The sequence below is a fragment of the Bombina bombina genome, chromosome 1 (assembly GCF_027579735.1).
Source record: "Bombina bombina isolate aBomBom1 chromosome 1, aBomBom1.pri, whole genome shotgun sequence".
Classification (NCBI taxonomy): domain Eukaryota; kingdom Metazoa; phylum Chordata; class Amphibia; order Anura; family Bombinatoridae; genus Bombina; species Bombina bombina.
This window is the reverse complement of record NC_069499.1, coordinates 643,032,222-643,060,153: the sequence shown is the minus strand read 5'-3', so window position 1 is coordinate 643,060,153 and position 27,932 is coordinate 643,032,222. Positions and strand designations below refer to the sequence as shown.

General features: G+C 39.5%; 1 protein-coding gene across 1 annotated transcript in view; it reads right to left on the bottom strand.

The window, feature by feature from the left end:
* The window catches only part of LOC128645823 (cysteine and histidine-rich domain-containing protein 1), a 62,162-nt gene that overhangs the window by 18,021 nt on the left and 16,209 nt on the right, over nucleotides 1-27,932 (bottom strand). The window contains exon 5 of the mRNA XM_053699097.1: nucleotides 3,980-4,134. Coding sequence (XP_053555072.1) covers nucleotides 3,980-4,134 — 155 coding nt within the window. The remainder of the gene's footprint in view (nucleotides 1-3,979; nucleotides 4,135-27,932) is intronic.

The window sequence follows — 27,932 nt, the reverse complement described above, 5'->3', positions numbered from 1 at the left end:
TAAATTGCACGAAATTCCAGAATATTTATCGGAAGGAGAGACTACTCCCGGGTCCATTTTCCTTGTGCCATCCTAGCAACCCAAACAGCTTCCCATTCTGCGAGACTCGCATCCATGGTCACAATATCCCAGGACGGTCTCAAGAAGGATGTCCCCAGGGACAGATGCTCCTGATGGATCCACCAAGAGAGGGAGTCCCTGGTCCGAGCATCAATGGATATTCGCTGTGATAGATCTGAATGATCGCTGTTCCATTGTCTCAACATGCACAATTGAAGAGGTCTGAGATGGAACCTGGTGAAAGGGATGACGTCTATGCTGGAGACCATGAGCCCGATCATCTCCATACACTGAGCCACCGAAGGGCTTGAGGAGGACTGAAGGGCAAGACAGGTGGATGCAATATTCCTGCGTCGTTGATCTGTGAGAAATATTTTCATGGACATAGAGTCTATTATCGTGCCCAGGAACTCCACCCTGTTGCTGGGAACCAGGGAACTCTTTCTTGAGTTGATCTTCCAACCCTGAGATTGGAATAAGAAAAGAAGAGCCCTCAAATGATCCTCTGCGAGGCTGAACGACAGCACCTGGACTAGGTTGTCCAAATAGGGTGCCACAGCAATGCCCCTGGATCTGTCCACAACAAGTAGTGCCCCCAGAACCTTTGTAAAGACTCTCGGGGCAATCGGCAGATCAAAGGGAAGAGCCACAAACTGGAAGTGTTGGTCCAGAAACGCAAATCTTAAGAACTTGAAGTGGTCCCTGTGAATTGGAACATGGAGGTAAGCATCCTTTAAGTCTATTGTCGTCATGAACTGCCCCTCTTAAACTAGGGGCAGAATAGATCTGATTATTTCCATTTGGAACAGCTAGAAACTTGTTTAAACACTTTAGGTCCAGAATCGGGCGGAACGTGCCCTCCTTCTTTGGAACCAAAAAAAGATTTAAATAGTACCCTAGACCCCTTTCTGCTTGGGGTACTGGGAAGATAACACATAGAGAGGAAAGATCCCTCACACATTTTAGAAAGGCCTCTCTCTTTTCTGGTCTTGAAGACAGGTTTGACACGATGAATCTCCTCTGGGCGGATGGGACCTTAATCCTATCCTGTAACCCTGGGCGACAACCTCAAGAACCCAAGGGTTCTGAACATCCTGCAACCAGGCTTCAGAGAAGAGAGACAATCTGCCCTCTAATTGGTCCGGAGACTGGTCGGGGCCCCCCTTAATGCCGATTTTGTCTCGGCAGGCTTCTTGTTCTGCTTGGATTTGCTCCAAGACTGAGCAGACTTCCAAGTTCCCTTGGACTGATCAGCTTTCGCAGCGGGCTGCTGGAGCTGGGCCTTGTCTGCACGAAAGGGGCGAAAAGTAGATCCTTTAGGCTTAGCCTTCTTATCCTGGGAAGGAAAGCTCCCTTGCCTCCCGTAACTGTGGATATGATCGAATCCAATCATGGACCGAACAGAATCTTTCCTTGAAAAGGCAGAGATTAGAGGTCATGTCCGCAGACCAAGACTTTAGCCACAGAGCCCTGCGAGCTAAAACGGAGAATCCTGAAACCTTTGCGTTCAGGCGAATAATTTGCATATTGGCATCACAAATGAAAGAATTGACAACCCTTTAATGCCTTAATCTTATCCTGTATCTCGTCGATGGAAGTCTCCCTCTCGACTATATCACACAGGGATTCACACCAATATGTCGCAGCTCCGGCAACCGCGACTACAGCCGCTGTCGGTTGAAAAACAAACCCTGTGTGCTCTTAAAACAACGAACTTCGTGAGCATGGAAATAGCACCATCCACCTTAGGGACAGTCCGCCACAGCTCAAGCTGAGAGTTCGGGACGGGGAACAGTTTCTTACCTTATCAAGCTTAAGAATCGAAGGTTCCTCTGGAAGCTTTGGTTCCGGAACCTCCAGAGTAGCAAGCAATTGCTTCAGCAAAAAGCGCAAATTCTCTATCCTAAACCTAAAGTCAGGCTCCTCCGCAGCCGGAGGATGAGATGACACGGACTCCGACCCAGAAGGAGCATCCTCCGAAGAGTCGGAGTGGGCCTCGTCATCGTATAATGCCTCTGATATTTAGGCGTAGACAACCCCTGGGCCAGGCCGCCATGATACGCCCTACGCTTGCGCTTAGCAGAACGTGGTAAGGCATGGATCACTTTTGATACTGCCGTTTGCAGTTGATCCACAAAATGTGACGGCCAACAAATCTCTCCCGTAGGAGTAATGGTTGGACCCTGGGCACTGCATATGCACTCAGAGATGAAAGCAGGAAACGCACCTCACGGGACGGGGAACCCTCAGAGGTGGACGGCTCAGTAGTACTAGACATCCCTTTATTTTTAGATGTTACAACTTTATTGAGGAATGTGGAACATAGTTGAGCAGGCTGATCTACAAGAACCTCCTCACAATAAACACAGGAATGAGACTTTGTTAAAGAGGGAGTACCCTCTAACGCATCAGAGTCCTCCATAGCTTGCGCTTTTATTATGGACTAGATTAACTTAATAAACAGGCACCTTTATACCTCTAACAACAATAGAAAATTATCCCAGGCGAAACAAACACACTGGATATCTGAACTCCGGTTTAAAATGTCACTTTAAGGCAATGTTCTGTGAAAAACAGGCATATAGGCATAATATACACACTCCCCAAAGAAGCTTCAACAACCTCAATCCTCCAAGGCATCCACTGATGCGGAATAGGGTTAAAGTAAAAATCATAAACCTATGATTACGGCACTGCCGAAACTAGTCAACCACCTGCATTCCTTTTACCTGTTTGCTGTGATGTGATGTAACGTTTTAAACAAGAAGAATAAAGAATAGTTTTTTACGCATACAAGGAACCGACTGCTGCCTCATCTTTTTGCTACCTTTATACCTGCAAATGGCTGGGGCATTCACCACCTCCTATGACCCGGACTACAGAAACCGCTTCATCTCCTGCATCGCTGATCAACAGAGGAAGTAGAGACCGCCATACCCGGTCACATGGAATGCCTTGCAGTACCGCCCCTGCACTAAGGAGAAAACACACCAAAAACAGCCGTGCAAATACTCCCGGAAGTCAACCTGAAAGTTCCACCATTGCCAGGGCCTCATCTTGTACATAACACAGCAATAACACAATAAACAATATCATGTATAAACCCCCCCAGTTTAATAATCCCCTTACCAGGAATATTAACCCTTGATTCCATAAGATAAAAGGCGCCACACTGTGACCTTGTCTTCTGTGTTATCATTATGTATAAAAAATTAAACGATCTTACCAGAATCTATGCCGTGGAACAGGAACACGGCCCTTCAAGTGTGACAGGCAGAAGCATCGCTCCAGACATGGATTTGAGTGCAGAAAGCAGACAGCGAAACTCGTCAACGCTGATTGCTTGTGGAGCTGTTAATAAGACTCTCCCTGCATCTCCGGACTCTAACTTTCACCCAGGCTCTCACTGAGAGGCTGATAGGGCTACTTAAAACTTCAGTCCCATTACGAAGAGTACTACCCTCCATAAGAGACTACTCCGAATCTTCTGCACTTCTCTACTGGGGGATGAGGGGAGTGGGGGAGGTATTTAAGCCTTTGGCTGACGTGTCTTTGCCTTCTCCTGGTGGCCAGGTTCTTAATTCCCAAAAGTAATGAATGAAGCCATGAACTCTCCTCCCCTTTAGATGGAAACAATTGACCCACTGACAAACATAATACTTAAATTCAAATTTAATTGAATAGCCAGTGCTTGATTAATCTCAGAGGCCTAACTTTAATAAAGGCTCACACAAAAGGTACTTATATAATATTTAGCAGATCCCTGAGCTCCCCCCTTGTGGAATTAATTCAAAGAAAAATTGATTGGGGCATTTCTACAGTTTAGTATAGTACATAATAAATTATGAATCAATTTTAGGATTTTTATTTTAGATAGTGATGTTTTTTCTTTAATTAAATTAAAGACCCACAGTCTTACCTGGGCCTCTCCTTCTGCATCTTCTCTGCTGATTTTGGACCTTGCACAATCATTTCTTGACAATGCTTTGAGTCTGTGTTCTTTTTGGTTCCACATATTTCAGGTCTAAAAGGTTCTGCTGGTTTCTCATTACTGTGTAGACCTTTTGTACAGCCCTAAGGAGGGGTAGAGAAAATTGGGGCAAAGAAATTTGTTACAATGAGGGCAACATATATATATATATATATATATATAGTATATATATATACATACACACATACATACATACATACATACATACATACATACATATAACATCCAGATGCTGGAATGCCCCTTTCATATCAGTGTATTTAACATTTTTTATATCAGTGCAATTAACATTTTTTATATACAAACAATTCATTTAATTTAATCACTGCAGTTAATTTGGGTTTAAGATGTGCTGCTCAAATGGGCCATAATAGTTTTTTAAAAGGTCAAAGCTGTTGAATAAGAAAATTGCTACTGGTAGTCAATGGGGTCAAATCACTGCTGTGTATGTGCTACTGGCTGTCAAAGGTAAAATCATTTCTTTGTGTGTTACTGGCATCCAATGAAAAACTATCACTATTCAGTTGTGAAACATCATGCACATGACGTGGTGAAGTGTGTGGCCTGGGGTACAGCTTTTGGTTAGCACAACCCGCACCACTTGTAATCTAGCCCAATTCTGCAAGTCAGCAGCTATATTACCAGAACCCTTTTTGACTGTCAAACGTATGTTCTCATGTTGATTGTTGCCCAGGGGACAGACAGGGGCACTCTGTACATAATTTCAGTCAGTCATCTGCAAGATCTAATGAATGCCAGCTGCTACATGCACTGGATCTTACTAATGAGCACTTGAAATACTTTGTCACATAAGCAATAATACAGAGGACTGAGATGATACAGTCTCTTATTGGCTAGATTGTCTCTCTTTAGTCTTAAAGGGAGATGAAACCCAAGATTTTTCTTTCATTATTCAGACAGTGCATGCAATATTTAAAAAGTTTCCAACTAGTGGGGGCGAAGATAGCGGTCGTGGGGACGGAGCGCAGTCGACTGAGATGGCCACAACACACTGAGGTTCCTCATACAAACTGGCCAAATGTAAGCTGATTCTGCTTAGATGCAGCTTAAACCACCACTAAAAAGGAGTAGAGCAGAAGAAGGCGCCACAATAGTGCACAATCAGTGGTACTTGGTCTACAAACACAAATTTAACAAATTTGAGATTGTCTCATTTTACATGCGATTCTGCATTCGTAGTCTATTTGCTGGAATGCAAGTGTGGTATAAAATATATAGGGAGGACCTCCAGACCCCTGAAAAAAAGATGGGGTGAACACCTTAGAAACCTCAAGAAAACTTTAGTTAATCATAGTGTACCCAGACATGGAGCTCGCTGCCATGGTGGTCAATCTGATGTATTTAGGATCTTTCTGACAGAACTTATAACTCCCAAATGGGGTAGGAATAGATTTGTTAATTTGAGATAAAGGAAAACTTTTTTGGATATGGAAAATGAAAACTATCAATCCCTTTGGCTTAAATGAACACATCGACATGGCAGCGTTCAACTAGGTTTACCACACAGGGGTCTCATAGACTACTTTATCCTATTAATATAGTATATCAATAACAATCATATTGGGGGGTTTTCTTTTAATATTATTACATACCTCTTGTTATATATATTTTTCAATATATCAAGCATTATTAATTCTAGCACATTTTCCAACCATCCATATATATTAACTCTTTTGTATCTACTATTAATGGTTTTGGTTATCTTATGGATTTTTTCATGGATTATATATCTATATCTATCTATCTATCTATCTATATATATATATATATATATATATATATATATATAAATATATATAGAACGTTAACACCATATAAGATACAGTTTCTACATATAAATGTCCTTATGCTCTTATAGGTGATTACCGTTGTTGCAGATATATATGAAATCAATAGACATTGTTTTATATGTATATTTTGATGTTGCATGCTGGAATCTGATGCATTTATGATCACACCCACAAATAATATTAGTGTAATATGCGGACATTATTCATGTTCTATTCTCATTTTTAGGTGATCAGTGCGGATCCTTTATATATCAAATTTTTAGATAATATGAGGTATATACCTGCTACTTGCGGGAGTTTACTTGCAGATATAAGTTGTTTAGCTCCAACTCTCCTAACTAGCCATATAAATTAAAACTCATTTGTGGGGGCCCATTTTTTCATATATAAACCGATAGCCTCAAATCCATGAACTGGCAATACAAACTGTATTCCCCCCAGTAATGTTATATAAGTTATATCGCTACTTGTGTTTATTACGTTGAAATTTGGCATTGACATGGCCTAATAGTAAGGTCAATTGTTTTTCCACAATATCATTGGTTGTTAGCTCTCGAATTAGAACTTAGTATTAGGAGTAACCTCATTTAAGTTATGCAGGTGAGCTCATGCGAACGTGAGGTTGTATATATCAATAATTTTACTGACCCCAGTTGATATTGAGGTTGCGGGATTCAATCGAACACATTTATGAGCATTTTTAATATATATTTTAATATATATATATATTTTTTTATATTTTTTATAATTATTCGATGATAGTCCTTTTTTTATGCGGATATTGTTCATAGGACAACATCCTTTGTTTTAATTATATTACCATGTCTGCAATGGTATATGTATAGATGACAAAAAAACGAAAGGGTTAACTGCGCAAAAAGGAAACTATTAAACCTGTGATAATAAAGAGGAAACTCCCAACCTCAATTGCTAAAGTGATTTAAATAGAATATATATGGACTCTGAAAAGAGACCACAAAATTCAAAAAACACAGGCGCTAAAACAGCTTAAAATAGACAATGAAAACGTGATTTTTAAACCATATAGTGCAATATATATATGCTTGCAAATAACAACACCCAGTGCGGACTGAAACAACAAAAGATGTGTGAACAACAAAAGTGTATAAAATATATGTTTAATTACATAAGTGAAATGGAAATATTAAAATATTGAAATATTTGTACATATAAAAGCGCTGATCAGGCGCAATGTTGAAGTGTAGCATACATTTTAACAATAATGTGATACAAAAAAAAATGATAATAGAACAACGTGAGAGGTTTAGTATTTTCCAGTATGCGATTCGATGCGATGATTTTTCCAAATAGCCCAGATTTTGAAGAAAGATTTATGTCTTCAATGGGAGCTGGAACGAGATGAGGAAGACCAATAAACGACAGAAAAGGCAACAAAATAAGGTTTTCACTTTTACTTACACCGGAGGTCGGTGGTTGAATCCTGAAAGTTCCTTTTCGTGGCGTGAGACTCCAAACCGCAGCGGGCAGCAAAAGTTAATCCAGCAGAATATGCAAACACCTTTGCACAGGTGGCTGGAAAAGATGCACCTACGGAGGCCGGAGAGAGACAAAAAAAGAGCACAAAAGAGCAACGCGTTTCAACCCGTAAACCGGGTCTTTTTCAAGCTCCCAACAGATAGATAAGTGTGTCATATATAGCCGATGAAATCAGGCTATTGGCTCAATTGCATCAGTGGGCGTATGTATTCCAAGATAATTTGTCAGCCACAATGTTATATGTATCACAGTTCACCCAAACCTTCAACATATATTGTATCAAAGAACAACTAGTATTATGTCAGAAAACAAATTACATATGTGCATATATGCCTCTATTTATAATGCACAACTTTAGTTGTATCCATTCCGCACAGAGGTCATTATGAGCATATATAGAAAATATAAAAAACCGCTTATAAAAATTCCGATATAATTTATTCAGATAGTCAAATTCAAATGTATATAAAATTAATTTAGGGAATATAAAAGATATATAGAAAAAAATATTTATATAAGAAATATATATAAAAAATATATAAAAAAATATAAAAAAAATACATATAAAAATGCATATATTGGTGACAATCAGAAAAGTGTATTTTGAGGAGGAACAGCAGATAACATTGGAAAGATACATTGATTATTTGAAATTAAAAAATAGAAACTATGTGTATAAGCTAATTATATAGAATAGGAGGTCAATCTTTTAGGAAACAGCCAATGTCAAAATCGACATTCAGACCTAGTGGATTTAACGTTTTTAAATCAAAAATCCATTTACTTTCTCTTTTTAAGAGATCATTGTTTATATTTCCTCCTCTCCATTTCTTTTTGACTTTTTCTATTCCAAGATGCCACCTGTGCAAAGGTGTTTGCATATTCTGCTGGATTAACTTTTGCTGCCCGCTGCGGTTTGGAGTCTCACGCCACGAAAAGGAACTTTCAGGATTCAACCACCGACCTCCGGTGTAAGTAAAAGTGAAAACCTTATTTTGTTGCCTTTTCTGTCGTTTATTGGTCTTCCTCATCTCGTTCCAGCTCCCATTGAAGACATAAATCTTTCTTCAAAATCTGGGCTATTTGGAAAAATCATCGCATCGAATCGCATACTGGAAAATACTAAACCTCTCACGTTGTTCTATTATCATTTTTTTTTGTATCACATTATTGTTAAAATGTATGCTACACTTCAACATTGCGCCTGATCAGCGCTTTTATATGTACAAATATTTCAATATTTTAATATTTCCATTTCACTTATGTAATTAAACATATATTTTATACACTTTTGTTGTTCACACATCTTTTGTTGTTTCAGTCCGCACTGGGTGCTGTTATTTGCAAGCATATATATATTGCACTATATGGTTTAAAAATCACGTTTTCATTGTCTATTTTAAGCTGTTTTAGCGCCTGTGTTTTTTGAATTTTGTAGTCTCTTTTCAGAGTCCATATATATTCTATTTAAATCACATATGTATAGATGAACAGTGTGGACACGTTATATGAATTGTTTTTTTATAAAGTTATGTTCTACAAGTTTCTTGCGGTGGTTCACTTCCATATATGAGTTGATTAATTTTAACTCTATGAATTGGCAATATAAATTATATTTCCCTTAGTAACGCTACACTTTGTCATCATGAAGTTGTACATTTTTTCTAAATTGGACAGGTGTTCGATTCTTTAATGGCATTGGTCGTTAACACTCCAACCAATATCGAGCACTGTGAGTGATGACATCTCGTTGTATGCAGGTAAACCGACACGCAAGCGCATTGAACAGCATTAGACTCTGAATAGGGTTCATAAGTCGTGATTCTGTGAATGTTGTATACACCTGATGAAACGATCAATACGACCAAGAAACGCGTTGTGTGACAATATACAAACTTAATAAAGTCTATATTTGTTTTAGACTTTTGGATCAAGAATTTTATTAGCAATATTTTACCCCTGACTTCCACATTTCACTAGTTCGATATTACTCGCAACTGTGTAAGCACTAACATCGAGATGGCGTTGATAGAAGCCTGTCTGAACCGGTGAAGTCCAATGGCTGGCGTGAATGTGTTGCTGAGGGGATAGCTTTCTGGACAGCTACTAAAGGTCCAGCAGGCGTTTGTGGCACTTCTCAAGTGCTTTATACTTTGTAAGTATAACTATTACTGCGTGTTTGCAGACCAAGTACCACTGATTGTGCACTATTGTGGCAACTTCTTCTGCTCTACTCCTTTTCAGATTCAAACTACTTGCATCGCCATCAAGTTTTGGAAGAAGTTTGCAGCCTTTGGTCTTTTGGAGGACTTTTATGTTTTTACATTTTGGGACATTTCCATGGACACTTTGAGCACAAATAATGTGTATTTGAATGTTTTATATCGATATTGTTCTATCTTTTTTGCACTTTTATCCGCACTTTTTTTTATATTGCACAGATTGCACTATATAACACAAGATTATACGCTTATTATTCTGCGTAACAGGCGCATCCAATATTGTTTTGTCTAAACCACCACTAACACCGCCTAACAGTGACTAAAAACCTCAAAGACTAGCGTTAAGAGGTTTTTCCTCATCCGGAACGCATCTACGCCTAACAGGGGGTTTGAGGCCTATACGGCAGCAGACGAGAATCCCTATACACGCTACTACTTGCTCCCGACAAAGAGGCCAATACCTGCTACTGCTGCAAGTCCAGTAACAAGCGGTTAGCAGTGAAGGGTCCTCAGATCACAGCAAAAACTTGCAGAGCAGTGTAACGGCAACCGCCACTGGTAGTATATGCCTGAAATGTTATAGGAGCGCAGATCGCAACTACGCGCAACTAAAGACCTGAGGCCTATACGGCAGTCGGAGATATTAGCTATATATTCTGATTTAAAGGAGAGACCAATACTGGTTGCTGCGATAGCAATTGTAGAGCAGAAATAAACAGCAAATTGTCCATAGTCCACAGCAACGAACTACAGAACTATGTAACAGCGGTCGCTGTATATAATAAATGCCTAAAAAGATAATAGGTACACAGATAACGCATTTAGGCCTCTGACTCTTTTGGATTACCCCACACATTGCCTACCACACAAAGGCTGATATATATAACGCAATGTGAACTAGACGCCTGTAACCTGCACCAACAAAGTAAGACTTAAATCCTAAACAAAAGTTTCTTTTATCATACGCTGCAGTCAGATATCTTCTATACCATATAGCTTATACTACAATAGAGGCAATCTACTCTACAATGTCTAAAAAAAAAAAATCAACCAAAAATTATAGGCCCTCAAAACAAACAACTAGTGGGCAAGTTTCACATTTTTTAAACATTCAGAAAAGAATAAAAACAAAAAAGACCTTAGTATAATCTGCCCACCAGAAGAAGACACAACATGTGACCAAGAGACAATTTCCCAAAGCACTTTGTAATTATCTCAGGCACATATAAACGACCAACCTATTACATATCAAGTAATGGAGATACTTATAGATCAAGTCAAAACATGTATGAAGGAGGAATGTGCTGATCTAAAAAAAAGATATCATTGATCTAGGGAGCAGGGTTGAGTCATTAGAAGAGCATGAAGGGATTATGTCCCAGGACATTGCAGACTTATAGTCTAAAACAAACCAATAACAACAACATATATCCGACTTAGAAGACCTACAGAATAGGTCAAGATGCAGTAATCTCAGATTCAGAGGTATACCTGAGTCAGTTCTACCTCCTACTATTCAAGCATACCTTTTGGAACTATTCTCTGAACTAGCTAAAGACAACGACACTTATATCCCTGAAATGACTTTAGACAGAGCCCATCAATCATTATGTCCTAAACCGGCACATAGCCAACCTACAAGAGACATAATTGATCGCTTTCAACAATTCCAGCATACAGAACTGATCTAAACATTTGCCAGAAAGCAATAATCCGTCTCATTTCAAGGCTCCCGCATACAGATCTTCCAGTACTTATCAGCAAGAACACTACAGCAGGGAAGAGACTTCTCGGCCTTAACATCCCATCTTCGCTCACTAAAAATTATTTACCGTTGGGGATTCCTGACATCAATCATAGCAATAAAACTTGGAAAAAGGATAGCCTATGACTCCATATAGGAAATTCCTCAATTTTGCAAGACAATGAACATCCCACTACCTGAGAGTAAACCCTCTGTACAAATTCCCAAGCATACTGCATAACGAATCGCTCCAAATCTGCAAAGGCGAGCAGGAGTAGATTAGCTGCCTAAACAACATAAAAGACGGCAAACCTAACAAACATGAGGTTTTTTTAGGTGCTGAGAGTCAAACCCTCTATGGTTTATCTTAGGCTTGGACTAAGGGTTGAGATAGCCCTTACTTTCCTTCCTGCAATTCAGTTATAACTTGTTTAAGAGTTAAGCAACATTTAGGTGAAGTTTATTTTTTCTTTTATAAAATGAATAATGTTGAACATTTTGTTAGCGTGACAGCAAACAATTGCTCCTTGACTTGATCGCAGTTATCAGTAAAACAGTTGACTTTAGATTTTGATATTTAACGTTGAACAAGTAGAGGAATCAATACGGATCTCTGCTTGAATTTATGTTCTAATGTTCTCGTTTTACCTTTCTTTTGTTGTTCTTTATTTTCCCTGATAGGGAAAACGTCTTACTTTTGCATAAGCAAATGATATCAAACTCACACATCTTTTATTTCAAGGTTAAAAAAGTACTGTATGGTACCAGCACACTTTAGACCAATATCGCTTCTGAATAATGATGTGAAAATATATGCTAAACTTATATCTAATAGAATAAATAAAATATTACCTGGTATTATAAACATCGATCAAGTAGGATTTGTACCAAGAAGAGAAGCTAGAGATAATACCATCAAGGTACTACATATAATAAAATACGCTAAACTATATAAAAAAACCCTAGTAAAATTTTCATTAGATGCTGAAAAGGTGTTTGACCGGCTTGACTGGTCTTTTTTACAATTAACACTTAAAAAATTCAGTTTGGGGGAAAAAATTATACAACGCCTTCTGCCAAAGTGAAAGTTAATGGAGTGTTCTCAGATCCGTTCAAAATTTCCAATGGCACAAGACAGGGTTGCCCCCTGTCCCCCTTGCTATTTGGTCCGTTCTAACATAAATATTAAAGGATTAAAAATAGGGAAACAAGTATATAAGATTTAATTGTATGCTGATGACGTTTTGTTAACAATAACGGATCCAGCCAGGTCTATTCAAAACTTAGAACCTACTTTTCAGGAATTTGGGAAATACTCAAATTTTCTTATTAATAAGAATAAATTGGAAGCAATCAAGATTTCGCTACCATCTAGGGATTACCAAGAATGTAAATTACACAGCCCATATACCTGGAAAGAAACTTCTTTAAAATATCTTGGGGTACAACTAGCGGCAGATGATATAAACTTTTCTCTGATAATTACTCTAAATTATTCACTAATCTTCAATCAGATCTCAAAGCTTGGAAATCGAAAACCTTATCTTGGATGGGCCGAATACACACTGTAAAAATGAATATTCTTCCACGCATATTATATATATTCCAGACAATACCTATTAATATTTCTTATACTTATTGCACTAACCTCCAGAAAATAATTAACTCATTTATCTGGAATCAAACTAAACCTAGAATTAAAGCTTCTATTCTATACATGCCAAGGAAAAAAGGAGGTTTAGGAGTTCCAAATATTAAGAACTATCACAGAGCAATAACATTACAAAGGATATTAGACTGGCATATTAATTATGATAATAAAGCATGGATATCTTTAGAAACCAACCTAGTGACACAACAATCAATAAATAAAGTTACATGGACACCAATAGAAGGAAGTCCCTCAAGTATTAAACATTTTCCGATGATTCACCATACTCTTAAAAAGTGGGATACAACTATATTAGAGTTCCCTAACATTTCAACCATTCCCTCTCCATTACTTCCGATTACTATTAATGCTGAATTTCAAGGGGGTCTTATTCCCAGTCGCTATAACCAACAAAAATTATATCAAACTATATCACTAACTCATTTTATAGAAAATGGCAGGCTTAAACCACAACAGGACCTGTTGAGTCTTGCTGAAGGAACTTATTCTAATTGGTTAAAATATTTACAATTGCATAATTTTTTGGAGCATCATCCAGAAAAAGTTAAATTAACCCGGCAATTAACCATTTTTGAAAAAGTATGTTATACTGAGACCCCTATGAAAATTACTATTTCATCTAGTTATAAGCTTCTTACTACACCAGAAGACTATAAAAACATATATATATATACAAAAATGGGAAAATGAGACAGGGGTGCAATTAGAGGATTCAGAATGGCTACATATATTCTCAAATACAGCTAGATCTTCTTCCTCTTCCAATATTCAAGAATTAAACTATAAAATTCTTACTAGATGGTATCTGACTCCAGCTAGATTACATAGTATATATCCAAATGCTTCCAACCAATGCTGGAGAGGATGTGGAATGATAGGTAATATGAAACATATATGGTGGGATTGCCCCATGGTTAAAAATTCATGGGGAGAAATCAGTAGATGTATCCAACAGATAAGTGGGAAGGAAGCTCTCCAACTGGATATATATACGGCTTTATTAAAGAAACCCATTAAAGGTATTTGTAAAATCAGAGCCAAGCTTATAATGTATGTACTAAATTGTATCAAATCCATAATAGCTAGAATTTGGAAAAAAAACATGCGTTCCTGATAAAGAAATGATATTCTCAAGAGTTAATGAACTACGCCTTTTTAAGATCTAACAGAGAGCATGTTTCTCAGTTGATCCGTTTTCATTGGGAAGAATTTATACATAAAAATTGATTACAGGAATTTAAAAGCTGAAGGTATACTGGAGGTGAGAGAGGAGAGGACCGGGGTGTTTTTTTTTTTCCCCTTTCTTTTTCTTCTTTTTTTTTTTGCTAGGTTTAAATGACAACAGGACTTTTATAGAGAGTGTTAGTCTTATGTTTAGGCTTTGTGCATAAAAAAAAAAGTACTGTATGTTATAAGATTTATTTTACACTGTTGTTATTTACTTTTGTTCAATTATGTTAGTATTGTAGCTGACATCACATAAAACTTAAATACACTAGGACCAGTTTGTCCATTAGCCCCTTATATAAACATAAGAGAAAAGATAGACAAGAGTAAAAACTTTCATAATCATAATAAGTGTTCTATATATATTCCTCCTCCTTGATTTCATTATCCTAAAACTCCAGAATACTATTCCCTATCAACACACCTAACCACAAGCTTGCTTTTTTTTTTGCTTTTTTTCTCCCCACTAACTGACACAATGATACGCCATCCAGATGAAAAAACAGGGTTTGCATCTCTTTCAAACGAAACACTCACTTTGAGTTACTGCAGAAATATAATAATAAGGAAGGCAGAATTTTGATTCTAGTAGGCCTTTATTGTGGCAACCCCATCACGATAGCCAATACATATGCACCGAACAAACCAACTACTACCTATTTCCGTTCAGTGACAAATGGGCTCCTGGACATGTCCAAGGGTCCGATCATCCTGGGGGGAGACTTTAATTTCACAATGCATTCAGCACTAGAAACCTCCACAGGAAAAGAAAATTTATGCTTACCTGATAAATTTGTTTCTTTTTAGACACGATGAGTCCACGGATCATCATCCTTACTTGTGGGATATCACCTCCTGGTCAGCAGGAGGAGGCGAAGAGCACCACAGCAGAGCTGTTAAATAGTTCCTCCCTTCCCTCCCACTCCAGTCATATGACCGAAGTTAGGAAGAGAAAGGAAAAGCCAAGGTGCAGAGGTGTCTGAAGTTTATAACAAAAAAAAAAACCTGTCTAAAAGAACAGGGCGTGCCGTGGACTCATCGTGTCTAAAAATAAACAAATTTATCAAGTAAGCATACATTTTCTTTTCTTTTTAAAGACACAATGAGTCCACGGATCATCATCCTTACTTGTGGGATACAATACCAAAGCTAGAGTACACGGATGATAAGGGAGGGACAAGACAGGGAACCTAAATGGAAGGCACCACTGCTTGAAGAACCTTTCTCCCAAAAGCGGCCTCAGCTGAGGCAAAAGTGTCAAATTTATAGAATTTTGAAAAAGTATGAAGAGAGGGCCAAGTTGCAGCCTTGCAAAGCTTCATTTTTGAATGCCCATGAGGAAGCAACAGCCCTAGTGGAATGAGCCGTAACCCTCTCAGGAGGTTGCTGTCCAGCAGTCTCATATGCAAAATGGATAATACTCCTCAGCCAAAAAGAAAGAGGTAGCCATAGTGTTTTGACCCTTACGTTTTCCAGAGAAAATTACAAACAGAGAAGAAGACTGATGAAAGTCCTTAGTCGCTTGTAAGTAAAATTTTAAAGCACGGACTATGTCCAAATTGTGCAGAAGACGTTCCTTCTGAGAAGGAGGATTAGGACACAAGGAAGGAACAACAATCTCCTGATTAATGTTCCTGTCTGAAACAACCTTAGGAAGAAACCCAAGTTTAGTACGTAAAACTACCTTATTTGAATGGAAAATAAGGTAAGGCGAATTGTATTGCAATGCCGATAGCTCAGACACTCTTCGAGCTGAAGAAATAGCAACAGGAAATAAAACTTTCCAAGATAACAACTTAATATCTAAGGAATGCATAGGCTCAAACTGAGCCCCTTGAAGAACTCTAAGAACTAAATTTAGACTCCATGGAGGAGTAACTGGTTTGAACACAGGCCTGATCCTAACCAAGGCCTGACAAAAATATTGTATATCTGGGACATCTGCCAGATGTTTGTGTAATAAAATAGATAAGGCAGAGATCAGACCCTTTAGGGAACTTGTCGATAAACGCTTCTCCAAAACTTCTTGGAGAAAAGACAAAATTCTGGGAATCCTAACTCTACTCCATGAGTAGCCCTTGGATTCACACCAATAGAGATATTTACACCATATCTTATGGTAAATCTTTCTAGTTACAGGCTTACGCGCTTGAATCAAGGTCTCTATGACCGAATCCGAAAAACCCCGCTTGGATAGGATTAAGCGTTCAATCTCCAAGCAGTAAGCTTCAGAGAAACTAGATTTGGGTGAAGGAAAGGTCCTTGAATGAGAAGGTCCTTCCTCAATGGAAGTCTCCAAGGTGGCAGAGATGACATGTCCAGATCGGAACACCAAATCCTGCAAGGCCAAGCAGGAGCAATGAAGATCACTGATGCCCTCTCCTGTTTGATTCGAGCAATGACCCGAGGCAGAAGCACAAACGGGGGAAACAGGTATGCGAGGCTGAAGGACCAAGGAACTACCAGAGCATCTATCATTTCCGCCTGGGGATCCCTGGACCTGGACAAGTATCTCGGGACCTTGGCATTTTGACGAGATGCCATGAGATCTAACTCCGGCCGTCCCCATTTGAGAATCAGGTGGGAGAACACTTCCGGATGGAGTTACCACTCTCCCGGATGAAAAGTCTGGCTGCTCAGAAAGTCCGCCTCTTAGTTGTCCACCCCTGGGATGTGGATCTCTGACAGATGGCAAGAATGGGCCTCCGCCCATCGGATTATCTTGGTTACCTCGGTCATCGCTAAGGAACTCCTCGTTCCTCCCTGATGATTGATGTAAGCCACTGTCGTTATGTTGTCCGACTGGAATCTAATGAACTGGGCCAAAGCCAACTGAGGCCAGGCCAGAAGAGCATTGAAGATCGCTCTTAGTTCCAGGATGTTTATAGGAAGAACAGACTCTGTCTGAGTCCATACTCCCTGAGCCTTTAGGGAACCCTAGAAGGCTGGCGTCTGTTGTCACAATCACGCAGGATGGTCTGCGAAAGCAGGTTCCCTGTGATAGATGATCCGGAGACAACCACCATTGAAGAGAGTCCCTCGTCTCCTGTTCCAGGCTTATTCGAGGAGACAAATCTGCATAATCTCCATTCCACTGCCTGAGCATGTCTAACTACAGAAGCCTGAGGTGGAACCGAGCAAACGGGATGATGTCCATTGCCACCACCATCAGTCCGATTACCTCCATGCACTGAGCCACTGACGGCCGAGGAGTGGACTGAAGGGCTCGACAGGTATCCAGAATCTTTGATTTCCTGACCTCTGTCAGAAAAATTCTCATGGATATAGAATCGATTAGAGTTCCCAAGAAGGTCACCCTTGTCTTCGGAATTAAGGAACTCTTTTCCAAATTTACCTTCCACCCGTGAGTTCTTAGGAAGGATAGCACAATGTCGGGATGAGATCTTGCTTGTTGACAAGATGGCGGCTGGATTAGAATATCATCCAGATAAGATGCCACCGCAATGCCCCGCGGTCTTAGAACTGCCAGCAGAGACCCCAGAACCTTTGTGAAAATTCTGGGTGCCGTGGCCAGACCAAAAGGAAGAGCCACAAACTGAAAATGTTTGTCCAGAAAGGCAAACCTCAGGAACCTGTGATGATCTCTGTGGATAGGAACATGTAGATATGCATCCTTTAAATCCACTGTCATCATAAATTGACCCTCCTGGATCAATGGAAGAATGGTACGAATAGTCTCCATCTTGAATGATGGAACTCTGAGAAACTTGTTTAGACTCTTGAGGTCTAAGATAGGTCTGAAGGTTCCCTCCTTTTTGGGAACCACAAACAGATTTGAATAAAAACCCTGCCCCTGTTCCTGTACTGGAATGGGAATAATTACTCCTAGGGAGGAGAGGTCTCTTACACAATGTAAGAACGCCTCTTTCTTTATCTGGTTTGCAGATAATCTTGAAAGAAGAAATCTTCCTCGGGGAGGAAAACTTTTGAACTCCAGTTTGTATCCGAGACACTATTTCTATTGCCCAGGAATCCTGAACGTCCCGAATCCCAGCCTGAACGAAGAAGGAAAGTCTGCCCCCTACTAGATCCGGTCTCGGATTGGGGGCATGTCCTTCATGCTGTTTTGGATTCAACAGCAGGCTTCTTGGATTGTTTACCCTTGTTCCAAGACTGGTTGGGTCTCCAAGTAGGCTTAGATTGTTCTGGTTTAGAGGAGAAAGAAAAAGAATTTCCTTTGACATTTCGAAAGGAACGAAAATTACTCTGTCGTCCCTTTTGTCTATTTCTCTTATCTTGAGTGAGAAGATGACCCTTACCTCCTGTGATATCAGAAATAATCTCTTTCAACTCCGGACCAAACAAGATTTTCCCCTTGTAAGGAATAGCTAAGAGCTTAGACTTAGATGAAAAATCCACAGACCACGGCTTTAGCCATAAGGCCCTGTGAGGTAAAATAGAGAAACTTTCGCTCCCAGTTTAATAACTTGAAGGGAAGCGTCCAAAATAAATGCATTAGCTAGCTTAAGAGCTTTTATCCTGTCTTGGATCTCATCCAAGGGAGTTTCTCTCCTGAGGGCCTCAGATAGAGTGCACACAGCCGGTTGCCACTGCATACCCTGGTATACATAAATCTTCTTGAGTAATTCCTCCAACTTCTTATCCATCGATCCTTAAAGGCACAACTATCTTCTATAGGAATAGTAGTTCTCTTAACCAAGGTTGAAACAGCTCCTTCCACCTTAGGAACAGTCTGCCAAGCCTCTCTAATGGAATCAGCTATTGGAAAGATCTTCTTGAAGATAGGAGAGGGAGAGAAAGGGATACCCGGTCTCTCCCATTCCTTAGCAATGATTTCAGAGGCTTTCTTGGGAACTGGAAAGACATCCGTAAAGGACGGAACTTCAAAATATCTGTCTAGTTTACTAGACTTTGGGGGGGACCACCACTGTGGAGTCACTATCATCTAGGGTAATTAAAACCTCCCTAAGTAAGAGACGAAGGTGTTCTAATTTAAATCTAAAGGATACCACCTCCAAATCTGTCAAAGGTAAAATATCCTCTGAATCTGAAACTTCACCTTCAGATGCTAGAACGTTAACTTCCTCTTCCGATTGGTGAGAAGAGACTTCCGAAATAGCCACGACTGCATCAGAGACCTCGCTGACTGCAGGAATGGTCTTCCTTTTGGGATTGCCCTGAAAGATGGGAAAGGCAGACAAGGCATCAGAGATAGTGGAAGACATGAGAGACGCTATGTCCTGTAATGAAATCCCAGAAGGGACTACAGCTGAAGCGCAGGGCACTGCTGGTGGGGGCGTTAATTTTTGGGACGCTTGGGGAGAAAGTTGCGGCATAAATTGACCCTCATCAGAAGACTCTTGGACAACATCTGCCTGAGAGGAGATTGGCTCAGTAAAAAGTTTATCCCTAAAACTTACAGTCCTTTCAATACATGTAGGACAGAAGGGCATTGGTTGTTCCACATTTGCATCCAGACACAAAGCACATGCAACATATTGCACACCCTCTTGGTCCACCTTTCAACCCAATTTATCAAATAATCAACAGAAAAAAATGCTAAATATTAACAAAAGAGAACTATAAAAAAACGTTACTGTCCCTTTAATTATAAACGGTTTCACTATTTTTCTGCAAAGTGTCAGATTCTTTCCTTAAGAACAGCGGTTACAAAATTGACTTATTAAATGAACCTCTGCACCTCAGCAGCCTGCTGTGCTCCTACCGTGCTAAATGACACCGGATCCCCTGCTTTTGATGATCCGTTCAGTCACACTACCCGCAAATTCCAGACCAGTCTCAACATACCTGTACTAGAAGCGCATCATCTTACACTGCATGCTGCTCTAGAACAGATAACAAACTTGCTCAGCTAAATGTCTGACAGGAAAACAGCGCGTTACTGAAAAGGCGCGCAAATACAGGAAGTCCCGCCCATCGTGGGCGTACCTAAAGGCCAATGTCTCCCCTCCGGGAAAAACAAAGTGAAACCACCGGAGTCCTCCACAAAGAATAAAAACAACATATCTCCAGCCCCAGTGCCTGCTATATGTCACTACCCAAAAGTTTCGCTTGAAAGTTTAAAAAGAGTCCCAACATAAAAAGGCTTCTACCATTAACCCCTTATGTTCCATAGTACTATTTTTAAATAAATGTACTGAGTCTCCTTAGGTACCAGAAAGGCAGCACTTACCTTAACCACTGCCTGGCAGGAAGGCAGTTCCCAAGCTTGAGAGGTCCTCTCCCTCACATTGGCCTGAGAAGGAAGCAAATGCTGAGTCAGTAAGTACCTCAGAAGGAAGTATATAGGGCAGCACAAATATGGGAGGCGCAGTGAGAATTGTGTCCCACAAGTTTCCATTGCTCTAAAGCCACCAAAGCTCTACTGTAGAGACTGAAATGGAACCATGCTACACCCCAGGACAAAGTAGCACTCTCTGGCACTACTTTAAAATAACAAACTCTTGATTGAAGAATCTAAAACTAACACCTCACTTTACCTCTTCCTATCACTAACGTAGGCAAAGAGAATGACTGGAGTGGGAGGGAATGGAGGAGCTATTTAACAGCTCTGCTGTGGTGCTCTTTGCCTCCTCCTACTGACCAGGAGGTGATATCCCACAAGTAAGGATGATGATCCATGGACTCATTGTGTCTTTAAAAAGAAAATCATATATATACACACCTCCCAAATAAAAAATAATTGCTCACTCCTACAAGCATTAACTCTCTATGACACATGGAGAATTGTCCACACCTCCAAAAAGGATTTTACATTTTTTTCTCATCCCCAGCAAACCGACTCTAGACTAGACTACATACTATGTGACCAGACATTAATGACAAATCTCAAACACTCTAAAATATCACGCACCCCGTGGTCCGATCATAGTATGGTTACAACAACATTTATGTGGTCCTCCAAACCCATCAAAAAGACAAATTGGAGACTCAACAAATCAATTTTGACAGATCAGAATGTGTTAGATAAAATAATAAAGAACACAGAAAAATATTTCCAAATTAACAACCCCATAGATACATCTCCCACAAATTACTGGGAGACATATAAATGCTTTATGTGAGGAATATTGATACAATTCACAACCAGTCTGCGCAAACAGCAGACCTCCCAACTTACAGCCTTAACCAACACTCTTTCCTCTATAGAACTCATACACAAACTAGACCCACAATCACCCCAGTAACTTGCAAATCTGACCACCGATAGAGACAATCTAAATACATTTTTAACTGAAAAAGCACATATGAGAGCACTTGTCACAAAAAAACAAATTCTAAATAGAAAACAACAAGGCAGGTAGATTACTTGCCAGATCACTAAAAAAAAAAACTTTATTTGTTCGATTAAGCACCCTACAGGCAAATCTCTTACATCAACTGAAGAGATAACAAATAGCTTCACTTCCTTTTACACTTCATTGTATAATATTAATCAGAAAAATTATACCAATAAAATTAATCTAATAGAAGAATACCTAGACAAATTAGAAGTTTGTACACTTCTGGAGGAGGATAAACAGGCTATTGATGCACCAATGACAATACAAGAAATAGTTAAGACCATACAATCCCTACTTGTGGGTAAATTACCAGGCCTAGATGGACTTACAGCAAAATTTTACCAATTGCTCTATACCCAACTGAACCCACACCTACTTACCCTATTCCAATCCATTGACCAAGGTAATAAATTCTCCAAACCGCTCCTAGAAGCGTTAATCACAGTAATTCCAAAACCTGACAAACCCATATATCAAGTTATTAATTCTAGACTAATATCCTTGATAAATATAGATATTGATATTTACGCTAAAATTATTGCATCCCGTCTTAATATAATATTACCAAAATTGATACAACCGGACCAGGTGGGGTTCGTCAAAGGACAAGAGGCCAAATATATTATCATTAGGTTACTACATACTCTCCAAACTGTCACAGACCACCAACACCCCTTGCTCCTCCTCTCCACAGATGCGGAGAAGGCCTTTGATAGGGTTGACTGGAATTTTATGTCGTCGACCCTGTCAACGTTCAAAGTTTTTCTAACGCTTTTATATCTAGAATGCAAGCATTATGCAATAATTCCTATGCCAACATTAAAATTCATAACACAATTTCTAATCCCTTCCTAATATCCAACGGCACCTGGCAAGGCTGCCCGTTATCCCCTTTGCTTTTTGCCCTGACAGTGGAAACATTGTCAATTCAGATTAGGAACCATCCAAACATGATAGGTATTGATTACTGAAATATCACTCAAAAATGTCTCCTTTTTGCTGATGATACTGTCTTTACTCTATAAGCCCCATTATCCTCATTACCAGCATTAAGTCACACTCTAAAAGAATATAAACAGGTCTCTTACTTTTCAATACATATGACAAAATCTGGACTCATGCCTATAAATATAATAGAGAACGACCTACATTACATAAGACAGAACACTAACTTCCCGATTGTAACTAAACTCAGATACTTGGGGTCAGGGTGGATTTGATTTAAATCAAACTGATTTAATTCACGATTTAAATCACTAGTCAGTAAGGCTTGATTTAAATCATAGTTTTCTACATAAAGACTAATTCTTGCTGGTATAACTAATATGTAAGTAGATGAAGATTTTTAGAATAACAACTTTTCATATTAGTTTTTTATCCCCAGTTTAATAGGTTAATCATTATAATTCATATTTGGACAACTTTTCTGTTGTACTTAGGAAGGAGAAAAATAATCATTACCTTAATAATAACAATTTAAATAGATTTATTCAACTGAAACAATAACATTACAGCATATGTTATTTGCTTAAACAAACATCCATGTTTGTTAACTAATTTGGCTAAACAAAATATATATATTTTAAGAAACTTACGCCTAGATTTAGAGTTCTGCGGCCAAAGGGGTGCGTTAGCTACGCATGCTTTTTTCTGGCCGCACCTTTTAAATACCGCTGGTATTTAGAGTTCACAGAATGGCTGGGTTTTCAGTGCGTTAGGCTCCAAAAAGGGAGCGTAGAGCATAGTTTAACGCCACTGCAACTCTCGATACCAGCGGTGCTTACGGACGCAGCCAGCTTAAAAAACGTGCTCGTGCACGATTCCCCCATAGAAAACAATGGGGCAGTTTGAGCTGAAAAAAAACCAAACACCTGCAAAAAAGCCGCGTTCAGCTCCTAACGCAGCCCCATTGTTTTCTATGGGGAAACACTTCTTACGTCTGCACCTAACACTCTAACATGTACCCCGAGTCTAAACACCCCTAACCTTATACTTATTAACCCCTAATCTGCCGCCCCCGCTATCGCTGACACCTGCATATTTTTTTTAACCCCTAATCTGCCGCTCCGTAAACCGCCGCTACTTACATTATCCCTATGTACCCCTAATCTTCTGCCCCTAACACCGCCGACCCCTATATTATGTTAATTAACCCCTAATCTGCCCCCCACAACGTCGCCTCCACCTGCCTACACTTATTAACCCCTAATCTGCCGACCGGACCGCGCCGCTATTATAATAAAGTTATTAACCCCTAATCCTCCTCACTCCCGTCTCAATAACCCTATAATAAATAGTATTAACCCCTAATCTGCCCTCCCTAACATCGCCGACACCTAACTTCAAACATTAACCCCTAATCTGCCGACTGGAGCTCACCGCTATTCTAATAAATGTATTAACCCCTAAAGCTAATTCTAACCCTAACCTAACACCCCCTAAGTTAAATATAATTTAAATCTAACTAAATAAATTAACTCTTATTAAATAAATTATTCCTATTTAAAGCTAAATACTTACCTGTAAAATAAACCCTAATATAGCTACAATATAAATTATAATTATATTATAGCTATTTTAGGATTTATATTTATTTTACAGGTAACTTTGTATTTATTTTAACCAGGTACAATAGCTATTAAATAGTTAAGAACTAAAAACTAAAAACAAAAAATAAAAAAATATTTACAAACATTAGAAAAATATTACAACAATTTTAAACTAATTACACCTACTCTAAGCCCCCTAATAAAATAACAAAGCCCCCCAAAATAACAAAATGCCCTACCCTATTCTAAATTAAAAAAGTTCAAAGCTCTTTTACCTTACCAGCCCTGAACAGGGCCCTTTGCGGGGCATGCCCCAAAGAATTCAGCTCTTTTGCCTGTAAAAAAAACACATACAATACCCCCCCCAACATTACAACCCACCACCCACATACCCCTAATCTAACCCAAACCCCCCTTAAATAAACCTAACACTAAGCCCCTGAAGATCTTCCTACCTTATCTTCACCATACCAGGTTCACCGATCCGTCCTCGGAAGTCTTGATCCAAGCCTCGGAAGTGTTGATCCAAGCCCAAGCGGGGGGCTGAAGAGTGACGTCCATCCGCGGGCTGAAGTCTGGATCCAAGCGGCGGCTGAAGAACTCCATCATCGGGCTGAAGTCGGAAGTCCATCATCGGGATGAAGTCTTCTATCAAGCCGCATCTGCAATCTTCTTTCTTCTGGAGCAGAGCCATCTTCTTTCCAACCGACGCGGAGCCAACCTCTTCAACCGACGCCTACTCGCTGAATGACGGTTCCTTTAAATGACGTCATCCAAGATGGCGTCCCTCGAATTCCGATTGGCTGATAGGATTCTATCAGCCAATCGGAATTAAGGTAGGAAAATTCTGATTGGCTGATGGAATCAGCCAATCAGAATCAAGTTCAATCCGATTGGCTGATCCAATCAGCCAATCAGATTGAGCTCGCATTCTATTGGCTGTTCCGATCAGCCAATAGAATGCGAGCTCAATCTGATTGGCTGATTGAATCAGCCAATCGGATTGAACTTGATTCTGATTGGCTGATTCCATCAGCCAATCAGAATTTTCCTACCTTAATTCCGATTGGCTGATAGAATCCTATCAGCCAATCGGAATTCGAGGGACGCCATCTTGGATGACGTCCCTTAAAGGAACCGTCATTCGTCGGGAAGTCGTCGGAAGATGGGTCCACGGTGGAGGTCTTCAAGATGGAGCCGGTCGTCATCGGATGAAGATAGAAGATGCCGCTTGGATCAAGATGGTTGCCGGTCCGGATCGCCTCTTCTTCCCGGATAGGATGAAGACTTCAGAGCCTCTTCTGGACCTCTTCAGCCGCTGGATTATGGATCGCCAGCCCCCGCTTGGGCTTGGATGAAGATTTTGGAGCCTGGAACAATCAGTGATACCTGGTATGGTGAAGATAAGGTAGGAAGATCTTCAGGGGCTTAGTGTTAGGTTTATTTAAGGGGGGTTTGGGTTAGATTAGGGGTATGTGGGTGGTGGGTTGTAATGTTGGGGGGGGGTATTGTATGTTTTTTTTTACAGGCAAAAGAGCTGAATTCTTTGGGGCATGCCCCGCAAAGGGCCCTTTTAAGGGCTGGTAAGGTAAAAGAGCTTTTCTATTTTAATTTTAGAATAGGGTAGGGCATTTTTTTATTCTGGGGGGGGGTCTTTGTTTTTTTATTAGGGGGCTTAGAGTAGGTGTAATTAGTTTAAAATTGTTGTAATATTTTTCTAATGTTTGTAAATATTTTTTTATTTTTTGTAACTTAGTTCTTTTTTATTTTTAGTTAGTTTTTTAGTTAGTTTATTTAATTGTATTTATTTGTAGTTATTGTATTTAATTAATTTATTGATAGTGTAGTGCTAGGTTTAATTGTAGATAATTGTAGGTATTTTATTTAATTAATTTATTGATAGTGTAGTGTTAGGTTTAATTGTAACTTAGGTTAGGATATATTTTACAGGTAATTTTGTAATTATTTTAACTATTTTAGCTATTAAATAGTTCTTAACTATTTAATAGCTATTGTACCTGGTTAAATAAATACAAAGTTGCCTGTAAAATAAATATTAATCCTAAAATAGATATAATATAATTATAATTTATATTGTAGCTATATTAGGGTTTATTTTACAGGTAAGTATTTAGCTTTAAATAGGAATAATTTATTTAATAAGAGTTCATTTATTTTGTTAGATTTAAATTATATTTAATTTAGGGGGGTGTTAGGGTTAGACTTAGCTTTAGGGGTAGATCCATTTATTACAGTAGCGGCGAGATTCGGTCGGCAGATTAGGGGTTAATAATTGAAGTTAGGTGTCGGCGATGTTAGGGAGGGCAGATTAGGGGTTAATACTATTTATTATAGGGTTATTGAGGCGGGAGTGAGGCGGATTAGGGGTTAATAACTTTATTATAGTAGCGGTGTGGTCCGCTCGGCAAATTAGAGGTTAATAAGTGTAGGCAGGTGGAGGCGACGTTGAGGGGGGCAGATTAGGGGTTAATAAATATAATATAGGGGTCGGCGGTGTTAGGGGCAGCAGATTAGGGGTACATAAGGATAACGTAAGTGGCGGCGCTTTGCGGTCGGCAGATTAGGGGTTAATTATTGTAGGTAGCTGGCGGCGACGTTGTGGGGGGCAGGTTAGGGGTTAATAAATATAATATAGGGGTTGGCGGTGTTAGGGGCAGCAGATTAGGGGTACATAAGTATAACGTAGGTGGCGGTCAGCAGATTAGGGGTTAAAAAAATGTAATCGAGTGGCGGCGATGTGGGGGGACCTCGGTTTAGGGGTACATAGGTAGTTTATGGGTGTTAGTGTACTTTAGAGCACAGTAGTTAAGAGCTTTATAAACCGGCGTTAGCCCAGAAAGCTCTTAACTACTGACTTTTTTCTGCGGCTGGAGTTTTGTCGTTAGATTTCTAACGCTCACTTCAGACACGACTCTAAATACCGGATTAGAAAGATCCCATTGAAAAGATAGGATACGCAAATGACGTAAGGGGATCTGCGGTATGGAAAAGTCGCGGCTGGAAAGTGAGCGCTAGACCCTTTAATGACTGACTCTAAATACCGACGGTAGCCCAAAACCAGCGTTAGGAGCCTCTAACGCTGGTTTTGACGGCTACCGCCCAACTCTAAATCTAGGCCTTAGACTGGCAGCCCAGCCTACACATGAAAAACTTAAATACTGTCCTCTGTAGCTCACTCGTCATCTTCAGCTTCTTCTTTGTTCATAATCTGGAAAAGAAAAACAAGCTTTCCTGCTTTATCAGGTCCCAAACGATTTCTCAATTTAGAATGAATGAGTCCAAAGGAAGAGAATATTCTTTCAATGCCTGCAGAGGAAGCTGCTGCTGTTAAAAGTGAAATCATTACTTGAACAGTCTCTAAATCCAAGTGCTTAAGTGACTTCCACCAGTTCACTGGTGTGACTTTCTTTAAAATATCTTCAGCAAACATATATTTCTTGAATGGTTCCCCCTTAGCTTTGAAGTTTATTATAGTTGGCAGTACAGATGGATAATTGCTGGATACCCATGTCATAGCTAACTCCTCTTCCTCAGCACTTAAGTTTTGACCCTGATACTGGATATTGACAATATTTGCCAAAAAATGAGCTGGAGACAGTGCTTGTCCCAAATCCGATTTAAACAAAAAAAATCTGATTTTTTTGATAAAAATTATTGATTTTTATCCACCCTGCTTGGGGTTGACTAACCCATGTGATCCACAGGATTTGTTTCAGACTAATTATATCAATCTCCAGACTACCTCTTTCAGAATATTAGAAAATTGGCACAATCAGGGTCATTTATCTTGGATAAGAAGCATAAACACGGTTAAAATGATGATCATTCCCA